The 22,743-nt window shown below is 45.9% G+C and overlaps 1 protein-coding gene across 1 annotated transcript in view; it reads left to right on the forward strand.

Annotated features, from left to right (window-relative positions):
* Positions 1-22,743, forward strand: part of LOC136448639 (extracellular matrix organizing protein FRAS1-like) — a 99,557-nt gene that overhangs the window by 71,083 nt on the left and 5,731 nt on the right. The window contains exons 39-69 of the mRNA XM_066448277.1: positions 143-305; positions 941-1,073; positions 1,497-1,687; positions 2,047-2,200; positions 2,311-2,393; positions 2,744-2,924; positions 3,347-3,535; positions 3,936-4,055; positions 5,200-5,504; positions 6,292-6,432; positions 6,731-6,979; positions 7,300-7,392; positions 7,703-7,853; positions 8,540-8,766; positions 9,492-9,593; positions 10,150-10,315; positions 11,093-11,173; positions 11,778-11,947; positions 12,641-12,764; positions 13,225-13,436; positions 14,875-15,022; positions 15,404-15,609; positions 16,056-16,212; positions 16,986-17,186; positions 17,513-17,700; positions 18,181-18,270; positions 18,428-18,636; positions 19,061-19,280; positions 19,663-20,167; positions 20,530-20,637; positions 21,974-22,134. Of these exons, the coding sequence (XP_066304374.1) occupies positions 143-305; positions 941-1,073; positions 1,497-1,687; positions 2,047-2,200; positions 2,311-2,393; positions 2,744-2,924; positions 3,347-3,535; positions 3,936-4,055; positions 5,200-5,504; positions 6,292-6,432; positions 6,731-6,979; positions 7,300-7,392; positions 7,703-7,853; positions 8,540-8,766; positions 9,492-9,593; positions 10,150-10,315; positions 11,093-11,173; positions 11,778-11,947; positions 12,641-12,764; positions 13,225-13,436; positions 14,875-15,022; positions 15,404-15,609; positions 16,056-16,212; positions 16,986-17,186; positions 17,513-17,700; positions 18,181-18,270; positions 18,428-18,636; positions 19,061-19,280; positions 19,663-20,167; positions 20,530-20,637; positions 21,974-22,134 (5,428 nt within the window). The remainder of the gene's footprint in view (positions 1-142; positions 306-940; positions 1,074-1,496; positions 1,688-2,046; positions 2,201-2,310; positions 2,394-2,743; positions 2,925-3,346; positions 3,536-3,935; positions 4,056-5,199; positions 5,505-6,291; positions 6,433-6,730; positions 6,980-7,299; positions 7,393-7,702; positions 7,854-8,539; positions 8,767-9,491; positions 9,594-10,149; positions 10,316-11,092; positions 11,174-11,777; positions 11,948-12,640; positions 12,765-13,224; positions 13,437-14,874; positions 15,023-15,403; positions 15,610-16,055; positions 16,213-16,985; positions 17,187-17,512; positions 17,701-18,180; positions 18,271-18,427; positions 18,637-19,060; positions 19,281-19,662; positions 20,168-20,529; positions 20,638-21,973; positions 22,135-22,743) is intronic.

The raw sequence follows: 22,743 nt of genomic DNA on the forward strand, positions 1-22,743 counted from the left end.
TCAAAGTGCAGCAGTAACCAGGCAATGGGGAGGGGGGGCGACCTCTAATATCAGATAGTGACACTAGAAACCCTTCAGATGGAAGCTTATGTCAAAGAGACAACAGAAGCCTCCAGTCAAGGTCATCTCTCACCTGTTGCAGGTACACGTCGCTGGGGGAGGTCGGCGACCAGCCCGTCTCCGACGTCGTCTTCTTCAGCGTGGAGGATACAGAAGGTCATAGGTTACCCAACCAGGTGCTGAGCATCACGGTTTCCCCCGGCAACAACCAGCCGCCGGTGGTCAGCGTGGGGAAGGGACTCGAGGTCAGGAACACATTCTACCTGTTATACTTGTACACTACGTACAGTACTGATGTACTAATGTATGTACTAATCAGTACCAGCACAGATGTACATTTATATTCCTCTTTGGAACACATTCTACATGTTATACTTGTTCCCTAGATATGCCAAGGTCATTAAGCCACAGAGAGAACTAAGAGACCAGTACCATTACACTCTTGTGTATCCTCTTTGGAACCCATCGAACAGTTACAGCTGATATCTAGCCAGCATAGGCCATAATCTTATCTAGAGAATATGAAAAAGGAAGTCATGATTAGAAATAAACTTTTCTCCAAGTGAAATAATTGACTCGCCATAACAGTTTATTTCCCTTTATGTAACTTTCATGTTTCTATAGAAAGTGAACTTCTATAGAACAAAGCAGGTTCAAATCTAAGTCCAATTTTAGTGTCTGAACTTTATAAACCTCCCCCAATGTTCTGAACTTTATAAACCTCCCCCGATGTTCTGAACTTTATAAACCTCCCCTGATGTTCTGAACTTTATAAATCTCCCCCGATGTTCTGAACTTTATAAACCTCCCCCGATGTTCTGAACTTTATAAACCTCCCCCGATGTTCTGAACTTTATAAACCTCCCCCGATGTTCTGCAGGTGTTTGAAGGTGGGCGCGCCCTGCTGACAGCACAGGACATCGTTGCCACGGATGCAGACACGCCCAAGTCTGAGCTGATCGTCCGCATCGACACCCCGCCCAGTTTTGGTTACTTGGAGAACACCAAGCAACGTAGGTTGTGGGCATTCTATAGAACACAAAGCAACGTACTACTAGGTTCTAGGTATTCTATAGAACACAAAGCAACGTAGGTTCTGGGCATTCTATAGAACACCAAGCAATGCAGGTTCTTGGCATTCTATAGAACACCAATCAGCTTGTCGTGAGTTCTAGGCACTCTATGGAAGTTCCAAACTTTTAGTTCACCAAGCAAGAGGTATCTCTTTGTAGCTGAAAAATACCATTCTGTTCTGTACATGTGTGTCTACAGCTTTTGGTTCCCAGGCTGTTCTGCACTACAGAGTTGTGTAATGTTCTGTACTACAGAGTTCTGTAATGTTCTGTACTGCAGAGTTCTGTAAGGTTCTGTACTGCAGAGTTCTGTAATGTTCTGTATTACAGAGTTCTGTAATGTTCTGTTGTGTGTATCCCCAGCTGAAGGTTCCCAGACCACACTGGCCGGCATCCCCATCGTGCAGTTCAGCGTGCAGGACCTGCTGGATGGGGCGGTTCACTACGTCCAGAACCTGCACCGCAACCTGGAGCCCGTCTGGGACGGCTTCCTCTTCCACGTCACCGACGGCACCAACCAGTCACCGACCTACCGCTTTAACATCTCCATACAGGTGGGTACATCGCCATGGTAACAAACCAGTCACACCGCTTCAACATCTCCATACAGGTGGGTACATCACCATGGTAACCAACCAGTCACACCGCTTCAACATCTCCATACAGGTGGGTACATCACCATGGTAACCAACCAGTCCCCACGCACCGCTTCAACATCTCCATATAGGTTGGTACATTGCCATGGCAACCAACCAGTCCCCACGCACTGCTTCAACATGTCCATACAGGTGGGTACATCGCCATGGTAACCAACCAGTCACACCGCTTCAACATCTCCATACAGGTGGGTACATCACGATGGTGACTAGTTCCAGCTACTATCACCATGGTAACATGGTTTGTTGTTTTGCAGCTGACCAATGACGAGCAGCCTGTGATGCTGATGGAGAAGGTTGTCTGCCCGGAGGGTCACGGCGCCATGGTAACCAACGTCTCGCTGTACGCACACGACATGGACACGCCCGACCAGGAGCTGACCTTCAGGGTCAGGAGGCTGCCGGAACACGGTGAGCAGGGTCAGGGGTCAAGGGGCAGTATTGAGGGTATGACCCGGTGTCTTAGGTTAGGGGTCAGGTTACTACTACTGTACATAACACAAATGTTGTCTGTCTGACAGGAAACTTGCGGAAGAGGCAGTTTGCAGACCAAGCCATGCAGGAAGGTGCCATTCTGCCCGTGGGGTCCAGCTTTTCTTACCAGGTCAGTGCAGGGGGAGGGGTGGCTTGAAGTATTGCAGCTTAACCTTTAGCACTTTGAAGTAGCCGTTTGGCACCCAATTCCCTATTAGCTTCAGAGTTATGCAGCAGGGAAAGGGTTAAAGACTTCCTGTGATTGCAGTGTTTACTCTAGAGGCAGCTGTGGTTGTTAAACATTATTAGTTTTGATAATATGTTCTTTTTAGGCCACGAATATACAGTTCAGGGTTGCTATAGAACAAAAAGTTTCTTTTGAGAAGTCCTGGAGTGGAGATTCTGGAATTCCAGGGTTTCTGCCCGGAACTTGGGTGTTTTTTTAACAACCTTTCCTTAACGACCTCTGTCTGCCTTCAGGACGTCCTTGACGAGCTGATCTGCTACATCCACGACGGCAGCGAGACCCAATCAGACGAGTTCGCTGTGACCTTGACTGACGGACAGTTCACGGAGGAGGGGAAGATCAAGGTCACGGTCGGGCTGCTGAACGACGAGGCGCCGCGGGTCACCATCAACCGCGGCCTGCAGCTGCCCGCGGGTACGGACCTCTGTTGTCGCCATGGAGACCTCTGTTGTCGCCATGGAGACCTCTGTTGTCGCCATGGAGACCTCTGTTGTCGCCATGGAGACCTATGTGCTGCATTTGCTGATTTTGTTTCACATTGGGTTCACTTTAATCAGGGCTGTCTCCAGGACCCGTCCCTCCATTCCGGGATGGAAGTCTACTTCTTGGGACAGTAAAAAAGACTTAATGACATGAAATTGATGAAGATGTATACACGGGCTCCCAAACGATGATTGTGATGGAAACAAAAATTAAAGCTGGAGATAGCCCTGTTTTTAATGATTTGTATATTTCTTACTTAAACCCTTAGTAGTAAGCTAGTCAATTTTGCATTTTGTCACTGTCTTTTCCATCATGCCCTCTAACCTGTATACCCTGACCTCTGACCCCTCCAGGCACCTCTGTAGTCATCACCAGGTCGATCCTGAGGGGCACGGACGTTGACTCCGACCAGCACAAGCTGACCTTTATCCTGACCTCCGACCCGACCCTTGGCGAACTTCAGCTGAGGAGGAACGGGCAGTTCCGGGGGGTGTCGGTGGGCGGGGCCATCAGCGAGTTCTCGCAGGACGACATCAACAATGGTACGTGTCATGTTACTATGGAGACACGGGTTAGTGTCATGTCACCATGGAGTCATGGGTACCTGTCACATCACCATGGAGATAAGGGTATAGGACATATCACCATGGATACACGGGTACCTGTCACATCACCATGGAGATAAGGGTATAGGACATATCACCATGGATACACGGGTTCGTGTCATATCACCATGTAGAAAAGGGCTATTTGTCACATTGCCATGTCAAAAAAGTGCTTAGCTCAACTGAAATTCACCCAACACAAAGACAATCCTGACCCTGTGAATTTTCACACGTGTTCTGTTCCAACAGGCGACGTGTGTTACCAGCACAGCCCTGTACTCCTCTTGGAACAGCAGGTGTAAATGTAATACTGTTCTGTTCTGTTCTGTTCCAACAGGCGATGTGCGCTACCAGCACATCCCCGGGGAGCCCAGCGGGTCCACAGCCTTCAAGTTCGACCTGATCGACACGGAGGGCAACAAGATGATCGACCAGACCTTCCTCATCACTGTCACAGGTGAGACTTTCCTCATCACTGTCACAGGTGAGACTTTCCTCATCACCGTCACAGGTGAGACTTTCCTCATCACCGTCACAGGTGAGACTTTCCTCATCACTGTCACAGGTGAGACTTTCCTCATCACCGTCACAGGTGAGACCTTCCTCATCACTGTCACAGGTGAGACTTTCCTCATCACCGTCACAGGTGAGACTTTCCTCATCACCATCACAGGTGAGACTTTCCTCATCACCGTCACAGGTGAGACCTTCCTCATCACCGTCACAGGTGAGACTTTCCTCATCACCGTCACAGGTGAGACTTTCCTCATCACTGTTACAGGTGAGACTTTCCTCATCACCATCACAGGTGAGACTTTCCTCATCACCGTCACAGGTGAGACCTTCCTCATCACCGTCACAGGTGAGACTTTCCTCATCACCATCACAGGTGAGACTTTCCTCATCACCATCACAGGTGAGACTTTCCTCATCACCATCACAGGTGAGACCTTCCTCATCACCGTCACAGGTGAGACCTTCCTCATCACCGTCACAGGTGAGACCTTCCTCATCACTGTCACAGGTGGGAGGCTCTTCAATTTTACACCTGTAACTTAATTAACCAAGACAAGTAGAGATGGAGTTTACTATGCTATGGGACATGGTCATGGATCAACATCTATCTCCATGTGCCTTATTCTAGATCCTGTTTGGCCAGCAGCCAATGAAGAGCTGGTGTTCAATGAAAATAGCCATACTCAGGGATCTCCCTAAAGAATGGAACAGTGGCGCTCCTCCATCCTGTTCTAATCCCAGCTCCATCCTGTTGACTTTCAAAGTTTGGGTATTTCTTCCGATATTTCCCCAGTCTTTAATTTTGCTCAAAACTGGAAATTCCAGATGTAAAGCTGAAGTTGCTGGAAATGACTTCCATTTATGTCTGAAAAAGGCAAATTACAACAGCTGCTCTCTTCTTGAGGGGTTTGCCCCCCTCTCCAGACCTACCCCCTTGTGACATGCATTCTGTGCTTGGCACCCTTCCCCATCCTGCTCCATATTTCTGGGGAGATCCCTGCATACTGTTTGGTTTTTATTCTGTATTCATGCTGTTTCTGTGCTGTTTTTATTCTGTATTCATGCTGTTTCTGTGCTGTTTCCAGAGGACTACCTGCCTCCATCTGTCGTGGCTAACAAGGGCCTGGTGCTCAACGAAGGCGCGTCCAAGAAGATCACCACCAATCTGCTCTCAGCGACGGATGCCGACAGCGAACCCGCCGACCTCGTCTTCACGGTAACGGCGGAACCGCGGCGGGGTCACCTCGAGCACGCGGCGGTACCGGGCGCGCCGGTCACGACCTTCACCCAGAAGGACCTGGCAGCCCATAATATCCTGTACATCCACACCAGCGAGGAGGAGGAGCACATGGACAGTTTCACCTTCACGGTCTCCGACGGGAAGAACCAGGTGAGGGGGGTACATTAACCTGGGGGAGGGGGGTACATTAACCAGGGGGAGGGGGGGTACATTAACCTGGGGGGAGGGGGGTACATTAACCAGGGGGGGAGGGGGGTACATTAACCAGGGGGGGAGGAGGAGCACATGGACAGTTTCACCTTCACCGTCTCCGACGGGAAGAACCAGGTAGGGGTGAAGGTCATTGGAACTATAGCTTATCTGGGTCAGAGTTGAACTGTAATTTCAAACTCACAAAAGATTGGACTTATCAACTTCAGTCCATGTCAAGGAATGAGCAATCCATTAACTCTGTGACGTCACGTTATGCAGATAGGACATATGAGAAGGACATATGAATAGTCGGGCAAGGTTTTACGGTTGTTGACTTAGAATCTAAAGGTTCTGGATTCAGATCCCTTGTAGACTCCAATGTTGTATCCTTGGGAAAGGCATTTAATGCCTATTTCCTCACTTGACTCAGTTGAAAATGAGTAGCTAGCTTTGGTTAGGGACAAAACATCACTCTCTTTAGGAAGGACAAGCTAGTTAACAATTTTAAGAACTGTTAAATGCAAAATGCCCAGGTTTGCCTCTTATGCTCAGTGCAACAGTTCCCACCAGTGCTATAATTTCATCAGGTTGTGTTGCTAAATAACTGGATAACAACAGCAAGTTACAAACAATTTAGTTGTGTACAAAACGCATTGTTATCCGTATGTAAAACAGTTGGAAGTAGGAAGGACATTTTTGATACCCCTCATCATCATTCTCCTCCTCCGCCTCCTCCTGCCCACAGGTGAGCCAGACCTTCTACATCACCATCCTCCCCGTGGACGATGCGGTTCCCATGGTAACCAACCTGGGGCTGCGGGTGCAGGAGGGCGTTCGGAAGACCATCACGGAGTTCGAGCTGAAGGCAGAGGACGCAGACACAAAGGTACGCTCGTACATACCTGCGTACATGGTGAAAGGTTCATAAGGGAAGTGGGTGGCTTTTTGGTGGTCCCTTCAGAGGATTTTCCCTTCGACACAGGCATTAAGAATCCTTTAAAATTGATGGATAAACCTTTAAAATTGATGGATAAACCTTTAAAATTGATGGATAAACCTTTAGAACTGATGGATAAGTCTTTAAAATTCATGGATCAACCTTTCAGATTGATGGATAAACCTTTAAAATTGATGGATAATCCAGATGCAAGATGATGATGGATTAAGTTCCCCTCTCACTACAGGAACAACAGGTAATGTTCACCATCACCCGCCCTCCCTACCACGGTAAGGTCGAGATGACCTCCAACGAGGTCACATTCCGCCGCGTGTCAAAGTTCAGCATGACGGACGTGTACGAAAACCGGATCAGCTACGACCACGACGGCAGCAACACGCAGGACGACAGCTTCGAGTTCGCCGTTTCCGACGGAACCAACCCCGACTTCACCGTCGAACTGGACGGACGTGTCGTCACGACGACGGCGCCGCAGGTAGGGAAGGGCGATTTGAGTTTTGAAGGTCATTTCTGGCCTACATTCAACTTTTAGACAGAAAAAAAATGTTTGAAGTTCTCCAGATAGGGAGGTGAATGGGGTTTTTGGTAGTCAGTGTTTTTGTTTCGACCCCATCGGACCTTCCAGATGGGGAGGTGTAAGGGGGTTTTATAGTCTGGATTGTGGATCGTTATCACCAGTTACAGTGTTTTTGTTTCCCCCCATCGGACCTTCCACATGGGCAGGAGAATGGGGGTTTTGAAGCCTGGATTGTGGATTGTAATCGCCACTAACAGTGTTTATGTTTCCCCCTTCAGACCTTCCAGATTGAGATCCTGCCGGTGGACGACGGAACGCCGCGCATCGTCACCAACCTGGGCCTGCAGTTCCTGGAGTATGTGGACGGCACGGTGAGATCTGTCAATCAATCAATCAAGCAATCAATCAATCCGTCAGTCAGTCTGTCAGTCAGTATGTTCCTGGAGTATGTGGACGGGACGTTGAGATCTGTCAGCGAATTTGTCAATCAATCAGTCAGTCAGTCAGTCAGTCAGTCAGTCAGTAAAAGTGAATTGTTTGAAAAAAGACTGACACTTTACACTAAGAATAGGAATAAGCTAGGGACAAATTTCAGCTATAGCAACTGACCAAACGTCACATTCGAAAGCTGATTAAAAGTACCACAAGTTAGTTTTGATGTATGACTTTTGTTCTTCTCAGGCCATGAATATCATCACCAAAAGGGACCTGAAAACCACCGACCCCGACACGACGGACAGGCAGCTGGTGTACACCATAACGTCGCCGCCCAAACATGGCCGCCTGGAGACCGTAGCACAACCGGGCACTCCTGTCTCCACCTTCACACAGGGTGAGTTCAATGTGGGGCATCTGGAACTGGGGTAAGAGTGGGGACCATCAGGAACTGGGGTAAGAGTGTGAAAAGTATGGCCGCCTGGAGACCGTAGCACAACCGGGCACTCCTGTTTCCACCTTCACACAGGGTGAGTTCAGTGTGGGGCATCAGGAACTGGGGTAAGAGTGGGGACCATCTGGAACTGGGGTAAAAGTGGGGACCATCAGGAACTGGGGTAAGAATTGGGACCATCAGGAACTGGGGTAAGAGTGGGGACCATCAGGAATTGTGGTAAGGACATCTTATGGAAACTCAAAATACAAGGGCGAAAAACACAAATTTTGCACATTCAAGGTAACAGTTGCTTGAGTAAGTAATTGGATAGATTTGTATAAATGGTCAGACGTTTCAGGTAGTAACCGTTTAAGTTGCAAACATCTATTAGATACTTTACATAAGTTCATTTAGTCAGGTTGACAGATGGTCGCGGGGGACAAGTGGCTGCTTCGAAACAGATGGGTACGGCCACGAAAACCCTGCCCACCCACAACCTGAGTAACGAATACAGGCAGTTTCTATTGTACATATCACTTCTCCAGACCTGTGTTATTGTTAGCAATACCCCCAGTCAGACTCAGCGTTCTTGAGATGACAATGATCACAAAGTGGACTAACATTCATAAACTACTTGCCACTTGCAGAGGAGGTGAACGTTGGGATCGTGCGGTACGTTCTGGACGCCGGCGTGACGGGGAAGACAAGCGACCGCTTCATGTTCGACGTGGCCGACAGCAAACCCAACGTCGTCAGGGGCAACGTGTTCCGGATCCGCTGGTCGCTGCTCAGCTTCGAACACGCCGCGTACAACGTGAGCGAAACGGGAGGCACCGTCAGCGTCACGGTCAAACGGACCGGAAACCTGAACCAGGTACTGTAATTCACTTTATCTTCACGGTAGCAGAATTTCACGGTGTAAAGAAAATTGACATTTTAACTGAACTTTAACTTCACAGAACGGATGTGTCAAAGAATCATAAATAATAACAACAGGTTTTGATAAGTTCACAATACAGAGGTGACAGTGAAAAAAGTGAAAATAAATTTACAGTGAAAGAAATAAGAATTACAGTATGCTCCAATGTTGTGTTTCACTTCAAGTTCAACCTGTTTCTTCATTTTTATCAACTGGTTTGTTCTTCTTCTGCCTTGTTAAAGCAAATCTTCTTTTAACTAGGCTGGTCTTTGGTTTTAACCTTCAGTCTGCTTAGGTAGACTTCTGACACTAAATTTGCATATGTGGTTAGGCAGCATCGGGAAGGTTAAAGTGGAAAGACGTCCATCACAAATGACAATATGACATGGAAAACATTAAAGCCAAAGTAGTACAAAACTGCGATCAAACTTTCTGCAAGTATCCAAGCCAACTGCCAACTTGATCTTGAACGAGGACATCTGTGATGTCATCTCGGGAGACAATGAGTCCTTCTGCACCACTCAGTCCGGTCTTCCATTAGCGATCTCAGCTCTGTTGTTGAAATGTCACTGAGCCCAGCATCCCTTTTTAGATTGTCAATGAGGGTTGTGCGTCTCCTACTCCAGTTAAAAAGGCCAACATTTGATGTTGATGTTGATATTGCCTTCCTCCCTGTGCAGTACGCCATCGTGCTGTGTAGAACAGAGCCGGGAACTGCCACGTCATCCGACAAGTCAGGAGCCAAGCCGGGACAGCTGGACTTTGTGCAGTACGCTGGGCAGGTAAACAAGCTTCCTCCTGGCATTCCGATGAACTGTTAATTGCTGTCTAACATTTATGTGCAGTACGCTGGGCAGGTAAGCAAGCTTCCTATTGGCATTCGGACGTACCATAAAAACATTTGTGGACTGTGAATTTATTCAAGATCACAGAACCTTAAGATTTCGTAGCACGTGAAAATGAAGGGTTTTGTGTCTTTGAGTTTGCAGTCAAATATGATGGTAGCAGCGCAGCTAGTAGAAATGTTGGCACTGTTTTGTGGATGCCATTCATTTTTTAGAGGAGAAAGGTGACTGTAAGAACCACAAACTTAAAAGCACTGTGAATATTATCAGAATTAAGTTAGATTTACAGTCATATATTATTGGTACACTTGGGTAGTGAATATCACCTGTACTTTTGTGCTGTTGATATCATTCATTCATTCACCCATTCTTTCATTCACTCTCTCATTCTTTTATTATTAAGACAATAGACTGGCCTGGTAGATGTTTGTAGTGTGGTCTCATCAGTGTGTTTGTGCAGTGTGGTCTCATCAGTGTGTTTGTTGGTCTCCAGGTGCAGTTTGATGAGCGAGAGGACACAAAGTACTGCACAATCGTGATCAACGACGACGGCGTGTACGAAGGCGTGGAGAGTTTCGGTGTGGAACTCAGCATGCCCGCGTACGCACTCCTCGGGAAAACCGTACGAGCAACCGTCAATATCAACGACACCGAGGATGGTATGACATGTTGTTTTTTTTAAAACATTTTTTATGGCATTTCAGGAAATAATGCATAAAGAGAAATCAGAGTACAATGGACAGATTGGTAATATGACCACTGTATTGGTTTTAAATTATTTCCGAGGGACTTAATTTGGCAGCAGAAGGGGGAAGGAACTTTTCACTGTGTTCTGAGTTTGTGGTGGAAACAATTTTGTAGTGCAGGATTTACGTAATGAAAGAATTGTTGCATCTTTTTCAGGACGTTATTCATAGCAAGGAAATGATTCGAGCAGTTAAAGATAAACATGAATGACATGATAAAAGGTTGACTGTGCAATCATGTCTGTTTATTTTTCACACATGCCTCCCAATCTGGTATAAGGGATGCTGGTGTAAGTCACTCCACACTTTAGATACTTACGATAAATTCATTTAATTTACATCTACAGTCACTGTATAAACCATAATCTGACTAAAGGTGATGTTAAGGCTGTGAGATGATGTAAATGCAGAAATGTTCGCGGTGGTTTTATGTTCGTGGCTTTCACGGTGAACTTTCAGCGCGAACTTAAAACTATCGCAGAACTTTTTGCCCACCTATGACTTTAGCGCTATTATTTTTTCGAATGCGAACTTTAAACCACCGGGTCCACTCCATATTCTCCCTACCGCGAAATAAAACCCACGCAAACTTAAATGCGTTGATTTTACAGTGATAGAATATACAGCCACTGTATACTATTCAGGCAACTATCTCCTTCCCTGTGTTTATGTTGTTGTGATCTCCTACAGAGCCGACGGTGGAGTTTGTGCAGAAGATGTACCGCGTCAACGAGAGCGCAGGTTACCTGTTCGCACCCATCAAACGGACAGGTAGGGGTTCCTTTTGTTACCTGTTCCTATGTTTCATTTTAAAAGCATCCCCTATCTGTCATCAGTGTCTGAAATTCACTATGAATGACTGAGTTTGACTGAAAGACAGTGAATGCTTGTCCACTAGTGCAGTGTGTTTAACTTTAATACTCTTTCCCAAATGCTGAGTGCTAAGCAAGGGAAACAGTATGTACCATTTAAAGTCTCTGGTCTGACTCGGCCTGGGATTGAACTCACGACCTACCGCATGCAAGGGGGTAGGTCGTGCGTGCCCCCCCTACCACAGCTGGTAGATGACTCTATCGACTAGGCCACGACTCTATCGACTAGGCCACGACTCTATCGACTAGGCCATGATGATATCATGGCACAGGTTGATATCTTTGCTGCATATTTGGAGCCCAGGTGACCCAAGTGACACGGTGCAGAGTGAATAGGCTCTGTTGTGTGTTACAGGAAAGGGTTGACATCTTCTTGCTGCATATTTCTCACCAGGTGACCCAAGTGGCACGGTGTCTAGTGGAATAGTGTGTCTTCTGTGTTACATTTACAGGAAATACTATGATACGGGGTGACACCTTATTGCTGTATATTTTGACCCCAGGTGACCCAAGCGGCACGGTGTCGGCGGTTTGCTACACGACTGCGCGTTCTGCACAGGGCAGCAGCATTAACCGACTGGAGTCAGGGTCGGACTTCCGAACCCGCGGCATGACAGATCAGTTCCGGGTCATTTTCCCTCCAGGGGTCACGACCTCCACCTGCGATGTCAAGGTCAGGACCATTGATTTGTTATGCAGCGACCTTCAAACTTTTAGAGAATATAACAATTAATTACTGTGTCGCAAGGTTAACAGTTCTCCTATTACTAATCAAAGTTAGTCTGTCTCACAAAGAAAATGAAACGACAGAAAAGTTTTTTTCTTGGTGTTGTAATGTTTTGAATGATATGGATGAACGATCTAGCCAAACTGCAAACTTCAGAACTCGATCAGGCTTACAGGCTGCCACCATGTAATATTGATGATTTAGTCCAAGTTTCCCTCCCTCAGTTTGTAGATTTTTTTTTTTAGATTTTAGATTTTATTGGAATTGCATCAGTGCAATACACGTGGACACAGGCAGCTATTGCTGATGTGACCCACACACATAATATAGCCATTTTTTACACTTGGCTGGAGTGGGGAAACGCTGTGTAAAGTGCCTTTTTCCCAAGGGCACAAGATCGGTGGCGTCAGGGGATTCGAACCTGGGACCCTTGGGTTCTGGGCCGAAAACCGTGCCGTTACGCCACACGACCCCGACGCCAAGGTCCGGAACCTGTGGGTTTCCTCATATCAGAAATAGCTCTCAGTTTGTAGATGACTTAATTCTACTCATATATATAGCTGGTAGATGACAGTGAGTTGGAGAGAAATTGTTTATTGTATGGGTACTGGACTGACATGTCTGCCCCCCTCCCCACAGCTTGTGGATGACAGTGAGTATGAGGAGGAAGAGGAGTTTGAGATCGCGCTGGCCGACACCTCCCTCATGGCGCGCCTCGGCGACACCAGCAAGGCCATGGTCATGATCGACGGGCCCAACGATGGTCAGTTTCCATGGCAACATTTTCCCCAAACTTGCCGGTTCTCATTATAAGTGTTACACACAGATGCTAAGTCAACGATTTCAAGAGAGTTGCACTTTGTAGCACAAAAGATTGTTTGCATTAGGCCCTTGAAAATTAGTTGAAGTAGTAACTTGATCATGAAGATATGTGGCATTGCCTCCTAACTATAATTTTCTCTGGCTTAGATTTGATTTAAGATGGACACAATATACAGCACTGGTGGTAGATGCAATAAGTGGAAAGTGCTCATGAACAATGAGCTGTGAGCTAAATAAATCAAATGGATATCTAATAAAACATCAAGACGTTGTTCATTTTGTTTCATCTCAAGACTACATGACACCAAACCTTGAAGCTACACAGGAATAATACAAGGAATGGAATTTGAAGGGATGTATTATTGTCTTGTGACTGTCTTCTCTTCCCCTCTGTGTTCCAGTCTCCCACGTCTTCCTATCCGAAGGGACCTTCGCCTTTGCAGAGGATGCTGGGACGGTTGACGTTGAGGTGGTGCGGCAGGGCACGGACCTATCCCACAGCTCCCGGGTGTGGTGTGCGACGCGCCTGTCGGACCCGGCCTCGGCGCGCCCGGGCGAGGATTACGTGCCGAGCTCCGCGCAGATCACTTTCGGCCCCGGGCAGACCTCACAGGTACGTTTAGACAAAGTTTCCCAGTGATAGGACAAAATGTTTCTGTAAATCTGTATAAGGTATATATATATGGCCTCCGTCGGTCAGTATTGACCATGGTAAAATCCTAATTCACAACAGCCCTACAGCATCGAATATGGCTAAACAGCCCTATACGAGAATGGCAGTCTCTGCCACAAAAATCACATCTGTAAGCTGACTCAGTTCTGTTGCAAAGTTCTTTTGGTATAACCTGCAGGTAATAGAATTTCATAACAATGATTCTAAAACAAAACAGTTTCTAAGTTCATACCCGGTTATACAGACGCTTAACTGAAGCCTATATGTGTGAGTTAAATGTTGAACATTTCGGTGATTTGTTGACCTTTGACCCTAAAATGCGTTGACCGGTCAGACCTGCAGCCTGACAATCCTCGACGGATGTTTTTTTTCTTTTTTTTTGCTGTCAGACTCATAATGCAGCACAGCATGTAATAGTAACATGTGGACCCTATAAATGCAGCACTGTGACATTTTGCTGACATGTTAACCCTATAAATGTGCAGACCTGCAGTTTGACGATCGACAGATTTTTAATTTTTTTTTGCTGTTACACTATGCAGCACAGCATGTAATAGTAACATGTGGACCCTATAAATGCAGCACTGTGACATTTTGCTGACATGTTAACCCTATAAATGTGCAGACCTGCAGTTTGACGATCAGCGGATTTTATTTTTTTTTGCTGTTACACTATGCAGCACAGCATGTAATAGTAACATGTGGACCCTATAAATGCAGCACTGTGACATTTTGCTGACATGTTTACCCTATAAATGTGCAGACCTGCAGTTTGACGATCGACGGATTAAAAAATTTTTTTGCTGTTACACTCTGCAGCACAGCATGTAATAGTAACATGTGGACCCTATAAATGCAGCACTGTGACATTTTGCTGACATGTTTACCCTATAAATGTGCAGACCTGCAGTTTGACGATCGACGGATTTTTAATTTTTTTTGCTGTTACACTATGCAGCACAGCATGTAATAGTAACGTGTGGACCTTATAAATGCAGCACTGACATTTTGCTGACATGTTTACCCTATAAATGTGTCAGACCTCCAGCCTGACGATCCTCGACGGATGTTTTTTTTTTGTTGTAAAAATGCATTTTTTTGTATTACAGCATGTAATAGTAACATGTGGACCTTATAAATGCAGCACTGTGACATTTTGCTGACATGTTTACCCTATATATGTGCAGACCTGCAGTTTGACGATCGACGGATTTTAAATTTTTTTTGCTGTTACACTATGCAGCACAGCATGTAATAGTAACGTGTAGACTTTAGAAATGCAGCACTGTGACATTTTGCTGACATGTTAAACCTAATCCGCAAGCTTCTTACTGAATAAAATCATCATCATCATCATGTTTACCCTATAAATGTGCAGACCTGCAGCCTGACGATCCTCGACGACGTGCAGAACCCAAAGATCGAGGGGAACGAGACGTTTGTCGTGTTTCTCAGCTCCGCGGTCGGCGCCGAACTCGCCGAACCGTTCCAGGCGGTCGTTACCATCAACGACACAATTGTGGACGGTGAGTGGCCGTCAGGCCACACCCTTTTACTTTCTCAGTTCCTTCACATTTTAAAGTGAAAAGATGAGGATGAGGACAAAATGAAAAGAGAGGCCTGAGAAAAATATTCGACTAAATCTCACAGCTGAATTTTGGTCTGAGGACAAAAAAGGAAACTTGAAAAAGGCATGGCTCCCAGACTCCCATATCACCTGGTTTAGAGTAACTTTGACAAAAAATTGTTGATCAAATTCAGCAAAGATATGTCTAATGCATGTTTGACTTTTCATTTAGTTTTCATGTCACCCTGCATGGTGTAGAGTTAAAAGGATGGAGGTGAATTTAGTCTGGGAATGTCTAATTTGACTTTGGCATGACCTTTAGTATTCATGTTATCCCCAGTTCCCAGCATGCAGTTCTCGGGGTCAGAGTTCAGCGTGGAGGAGTCGGAGGGGGTCGTCCATGTGCCGATCACGCGGACGGGCGACACGTCCTACGAGTCCTCGGTACGCTGCTACACGCGGCAGGGGTCGGCCCAGGTCATGATGGACTTCGACGAGCGGCGGAACACTGACGACTTCCGTGTCGTCTTCGCTCCTGGAGAAAAGGTGCTGAAGTTGCGAAGAAACGATAGATATGATGGTCATGGAAGACAATTATGTATGTCAGTCAGTCAGTCTCGAATGGACTATGACATGGTACTGTGTGTTAAATACATTTAAAATTTGAAAAATTTATCAAATTCTATTTTTAAAAAAGCTCAATGTTCTGAATGTTCATTTTCGGGTGTTAAGAGATATGGGAAGAAATGAAATAATTGTCACTATACAGCTGTATGATATGGACAAGCAAGGCACTAAGACTGTGAGGACCAGTTTCAAAGTGTTTGAAGCCTGTTCGGGAATTTTGTAGATTTTGCAAAGTAGAACCAGTCTGTGATGCTCTTAAGAAACTGGCAGACAGCCCACCTGTTGATAGGCGAAAAACATTGGTTGTGCACAAATGACTTTTTTAACCAGCGTTTAAACCCAACTTCTTGCTCTTCCCACCGCAGGAGAAGAACTGTACCGTGTTTATTGCCGAGGACGAGGTTTTCGAACCGACCGAGGAGTTTGTCGTGCGGCTGGGTCACGCGGCGGGGAACCACTGGTGCGGGGCGAAGGTCGGCAGGCCGAACCGGGCCGCCATCACGATCACGAACAACGAGGACGGTAGGTTCAGATTCAGGGAATAAAAAGACTCTTTTTTACACAACCAAGAGATTTATTCAACCAACATTTCGGTGACCATCTGTCACCTTCGTCAGGGCAATTCTGACTGGTTCACATTGCACTGCAGCACAGGTGGAATAAATATCTTGGCTTTGTAAAAAGGAGTCTTTTTATTCAGTGACTTACCAACCTGATGAAACTATTCATGGAGATTCAGATTGGCATTTAATCTTAGTTAGCTCACGTTAGGTTCTGTTTTGCAAATGGTTTGTAGATTCACATTTAGCACTCACTTTGGGTTTTGTTTTACCAAATTGCAACAAAAATGGTAGGTTAAAATGATACAACTTTAGATTCATATTTAATACTTCACTACATTAGGTTTTCTTTTGCCAAATCCGGCCGCCATCACATTCTTACTAACAATGAGGATTGTAGCTAGGTCCAAATGTTTAATTTAGATTCACACATCTCTTTGTACCATAGTCTTCTTGTCTCACTAAGAACTGTGGTGATGCCAGGCACAAGGATGTTTTTTTCATCCCAACAAGCAAATGAAAAATAAATTCTAAGGATGTGGGAATCATAGAAAAATATATTTGATGTAATAGATTGTGTAAGATTAAGTTAGATGCACTTTCATTATGGTTAAGTCACATTACGTACTGATTGTAATAGTTAATTTCCTAGATCAATAAGTCTGCATGCTGACGCTACGTTATATATATGGTGTAGTTTCTCGTTAAATCCTGATTTCCCATGGTGCCCTGCAGCTCCCACGGTGCAGTTCGAGGCGAGCGAGTACAAAGTGCGGGAGCCGACCCAGCCGGACTCCACGGCAACGGTCATGGTGAAGGTCGTGCGCACGGGAGACTGCAACGACACAGCCGTGGTGCGCTGCAGCACGCGCGACGGGTCGGCCACCTCGGGGGACGACTACAGCCCAAAGAGCCGCATCCTCAAGTTCAAACCAGGTAACGTTACATCATGTATCAAGTTCAAACCAGGTAACGTCATGATATTGGAGCTTTCTTTTTACACAACCAGTAGAATCTCACCTGCTGACGTTTCGAGACACTTTCCTCAGAGCTACTGACTGGAGTGCTGCTTCCCACCACTTTTAGTAGCCGAAGTAGGTGTCGCTTTTGCGGTGAGAACACTGTCCCAAGCGTGGCTAGATTTGTATCCTCTAAGTTTGAAACAGGAAGGACAGGACATCCTCTAAGTCATGGTTAATGAGTTTTAACTACATGTGTCCTTGATGTGTCTGACATTGTTTGACCTTGCCCCCTCCCCACAGGTGTAAGGTCATTGGAGTTCCCGGTTGACGTCCTGTACAACGACAAGCCGGAGTGGCACGAGTCCTTCAGCGTCATCCTGGGACCCGACGAGCCAACCAACGCCGTGCTGGGCAAGGTCGCCATGGCAACAGTCACCATCATGGACCGTGAGGCATCTGGCAGTCTGGTCCTCCCCTCCTCACCCATCGTAAGTGGTACAGTCCAGTCTGGTCCTCCCCTCCTCACCCATTGTAAGTGGTACAGTCCAGTTGTTGATAGCCTGCCATTAAGACTTTACATACAGGGAGGCCACACCAAATTTATTTGTTGCTTCTCAGATCTTGCAAGATAATGCTGAATTGAAATATCACCGTGAAAACAGATTCTGCGGACTGTACCTTGGTACACACAGTTTCAGGGAGTGACCATATGACTGTGCATTAAGTGTGTGATAAGATGCAGGTTTTCTTACCAACCTCCTGAAGTCATCTTGACGTCTTCCTAAACTTTTACTTCAAAATGTCCAAGAACCGAGGAAATTAATTGGTGTGGCTTATTGTACAGGCGTATTGTACAAGCCTATTGTACAGGCCTATTGCACAGGCCTATTGTACAGGCCTACTGTACAGGCCTTATGCAAGGTATGAAAAGAGCGAAGATAACCAAAACCGTCTGTCCTTTTCTGCAGCTGGTGTCCCTGATGGACTACGATGACATAGAAATCGCCCAGGAGAAAGAAAAGGACCCCTCGCCGGGATACCCCCTCGTCTGTGTGACTGTAAGTACACCCCCCCCCCCCCCCCCCACCACCCTCACTGCATTCTGTCTTGAAATATGTGACATACTGGTAGTATCTACATCTTGTGATGTTTTTTAAAACACATTTATGATGATAGATGAACTATGACATGACATGACCATGTGTCCTGTTCCAGCCCTGTGACCCCAGGTACCCCAAGTACACTGTGACCTCTGAACTCTGCCAGCAAGCCGGCATCAACGAGTCCATCATCACGTACAGCTGGGAGGTCGCCATGCCGACGGACGCCATGGGAACGCGGCAGCCGTTTGAGACGGTTACGGACACGACGGTTTACACCAGGACTGATGGGAAGGTGCTGGACAGTCTCTACTTCAGCAGGAGGTCTGTTTGTTCGTTTATCTGTTTGTTTATTTGTTTGTCTGTCTGTTTGTTTATTCGTTTGTTGTTTTGAATTTCCAGTAGTGAAATGCATAATTTCTGCATTACTAGTCTTCCTGGAGTCCTTTTTGGGAGTCCTTTTTAGTTGCAAATTACATGATTGTACTTAGTTGCAAATGTAAATCTGAATGGAGATTTTTCTAATTCAGAATATTCTGTAGTTTTGGCCAAAATTCTACGATACGTACCTTAAGAGCCTGTCATTTATGTCCATAATGAAGACTAAGGTTTTTATAACTGCAGGTTAAGAATCGACATACAAAATGAAAGAATCATGTCTTTTATGTATTTGGAGTTCACGAATGGTTAAGTCTGGGATGCATCAGTACTAACCCAGTTGTCATGGCAACTGATGTTTACCCTGCAGGTTCCATGTGCGCTGTGTCGCCCAACCGGTCGACGGGTACGGCCACAGGGGCGTGGCTCTCCGTAGCAACATCGTTACCATAGGAACGGAGAACATCTGCAGCACCCCGGTGAAGGCGGGCGTGTCGCGGGGCTTCCAGGCACAGTCGTTCATCGCCAATCTGGAGTACATCGAGCCCGGGAAACCCAAACATCCAAATCGACTACACATCAACATACAGGTACAACATACAATGCTGCAGGTCCAGAATCATTTGAAGTGTTACTCTTAAGAATCTGCTCATTAACTTCTGGCTCTACACACTTGGTAAAATCAAAGCCGGGAGCAGCTGGAGACTCAGTGTAAGGGTAAATGTAATTACTGTATCCATTTTTACTGACTTGTTTGTATGTAATTGACCTGCAGTTCCAAACCTGTCCAAGTCTTTTATTGTATACTTGTTTATTTGTTGTTGTTTATTTGTTATGTTTATTCCCCCAGGTGCCCCACCAGGACGGCATGGTCCCGCTGGTCTCCACCTTCCCCCTGCACAACCTGCAGTTCCTCCTCTCCAAGTCTGTTTATTTGTTGTTGTTTACTTGTTTATTTGTTTATTCCCCCAGGTACCCCACCAGGACGGCATGGTCCCGCTGGTCTCCACCTTCCCGCTGCACAACCTGCAGTTCCTCCTCTCCAAGTCCGTTTACCGCCAGCAGCACGTTTGCTCCAACCTGATCACCCCCCGCGAGCGGAATGGGCTGACCCAGACCGGGTTCCTGGACTCCGTGCAGGATGACGACATCCTGGCGGGTTACCATGGTTACGCACACCAGTTCGACGAGGACCTTCGCGGGAAGGAGGCCGTGGAGCTGTACAAACACCTGGACCTGAAGAGCTGCATCTGGAACTTCGACGCCTACTATCACATGACGGAGCTGATTGACATCTGCGGAGGCTCCGTCGTGACGGACTTCCAGGTGCGCGACGAGGCCAAGTCGTACCTCACGCTGACCGTGCCGCTGTACGTGTCATACATCTACGTTACCGCGCCGACGGGCTGGGGCGCGCTCGAGCACCACACCGAGATGGACTTCTCCTTCTTCTACAACACCATGCTCTGGAGAACAGGTAACCCTTAACCTTTGAACCATAACCCTTAACCTTCCCACACTGAAATGGACTTCTTCTTCTACAACACCATGCTCTGGAGAACAGGTAACCCTTAACCTTTGAATCTTAACTCTTAACCTTCCCACACCGAGATGGACTTCTCCTTCTTCTACAACACCATGCTCTGGAGAACAGGTAACCCTTAACCTTTGAACCATAACCCTTAATCTTCCCCCACACCTATGGACTTTGTTTCTTCTCTGAAAAAGAGTTCTGTACTTTCTTAAGTCCTGAACATTAAAATGTAGATATTCTTTAATCATCATATATGTAGGTTTAACCTGAAGAAAGTGCAATAACATCTTGAACTGTTCCTGCAGGTCTTGAGACAGAAGGGGCGCTGAACGGGCACCTACAGGTCACAAGGATCCTCATCGGGGACGACGGACGTCTTATCATCGACTTCAAGACACAAACCAAGTTCAGAGGTCAGACTGAGGCTGTGCTAGTCTTCTTCAGTCTTCAAGACTGACAGGAGTTCTTAGTGATTTTAGAGTGGATAAAAGATAACACTAGAACAGCCAACACCCGGCAGGGCTCGAAATAGTGGGTGCATGTGCACCTGTGTGCACCCAAAATTGGAACTGTGCACCTAATTGTTGACTGTGGGTGCACTGGTGCACCTAGATATTTTTGTAGGCAATAGGCCTTTGAAAATTAAGGTACTATTGTACACTAGTTTACAGAATATTCTTGAAATGTAAGTATCAGAAAAAGTGACATAAGTTGTAATGGTTGTACTTTATTTGATGTATTACTTGTTCGAAATTTTGAATTTAGCTTTAGAATTGCATATTGAAGTTCTTAAGAGCGTTAAACTTTGTAATTATGTTTTGCTGACATTCAACTTTATTTTGTGGTGCACCCAAAATTCTTTCTGTGCACCTAAATTTTTTGGTTGGATGCACCAGTGGACCTATTTCCAAAAATGAATTTCCATTCCTGCCCGGTGAAGCAAACAAAGATTCAAAATGATCAAAACTAGTAGAGAACAAACAGACTGACAAGGATAAACAGCCAACTCACATGCTCCTGAAATGTTACCTAAAAGCCCATACGGCAATGCATAAATGCACATTGTGTCTTTACAAGTTGTAAAAGATTCTCTGGGTTTGTTGTAAAAGACGTCCTTTTGTCCTTCAGTAGTACCATCAGCACTGTTTTTATTGTATTATATGTTATATGTATCATATTGTTCTCATTCTCTTCACGTAATGTCATACGTGATAAGGTCTCGACGTGGCTACCTTGATTTAAGAAAGTTTAGATTTTACTGTGCAGTTTTTCGAAATGTAATGATATTGTGATTATGGGATTTGTATCAAGATTGTATGTTGAAACATTTGTAATAAGAACGGAATTCGGATTATGTTGTAACATAATCCGCGAGCTTCTTACTGAATAAAATCATCATCATGTCAGTAAGGAAAGGAAACTCGAACCAGTTTAGCTCAAATGAACTCAATGAACAGATGAGCTACTCTTCCACAGGTCGTGACAGACGCTATGTACAGTATTTACAGGTTCATTGTACCGGGGAAATTTCCCCTAGCTCTTTTCGACAAGCACAATGAACAGTGGACCACGGCTTAACGTCCCGTCCTAAGGACTGCGATCTTTAACGGTAGCGTGCATGTCGGGTGAGTGACACAGCCGGGATCGAACCCGGGGCTTCTAGTTCCAGAGGCAAGATCGCTTACCACTGGACTACGCACGCTACCTACCAGGTACCAGTATTAATTCTAAAACATGATTTTCCCTCAGGCCAGTACGTGGTGTCGCACCCGACCCTGCCGGGTTTCGAGTCCCGGGTGATCGCGCCGCTGGCCGTGAACACGGAGTTCGAGCTGGAACTGCTGTGGAGCCAGCAGACGTTCGACAGCCCGCGGCAGATCTGGCGCGCCCGCAGCGCCTACAACCTGAAGGTGGGTACGGATATGCAGCCTTGTCACAAAATTTTAGAGTAGGAGGCTAATATCCAAAAGTACCAGGCGGGCCCTGTAGTGGCCCTATGCGAGCAAAGAAGTCGCTCGCGGGGGTGGGTACAGTCTCCCCCTCCCATAGGGGCCTCCCCCTAAAAAATTGTAAATTGAAACCCCATAAATATCAGTTTTTTGGTATATTCTAGGTAACTTTTATGTGCATTTTAAAACTTAACTTTTGTAACTAAAATATAGTTGTGCTTTTTATTAAAATTCTACACAAAAGTAGCTGGCACAAAATTGAAAGTAGGTGGTGAAAATAGCCGCCTGCCGCCTTGTTTTGACAAGGCTGATATGTGCAATATTTATTTCTATGTTTCTATATTTTTAAGTCTATGTAAATCCGGAAACCCGGAAGAATGATGATGACGATGACGATGAAGCGTATGTAAGTCTTAAGTATATGCGTAATATTTACATGTTGTAAGTCGTTTTTTATTACTTGTAGTTTTATAGTTCCATGTGTAAAAACGATTACTCTGTACAAAAACATGCAATTCAGCCTACTGGCTGCGAAATGTTTTTATAATGCTTCTGTGCAAATAAACCATT

Source organism: Branchiostoma lanceolatum, chromosome 14 (genome assembly GCF_035083965.1).
Source record: "Branchiostoma lanceolatum isolate klBraLanc5 chromosome 14, klBraLanc5.hap2, whole genome shotgun sequence".
NCBI classification, from domain to species: Eukaryota; Metazoa; Chordata; class Leptocardii; order Amphioxiformes; family Branchiostomatidae; genus Branchiostoma; species Branchiostoma lanceolatum.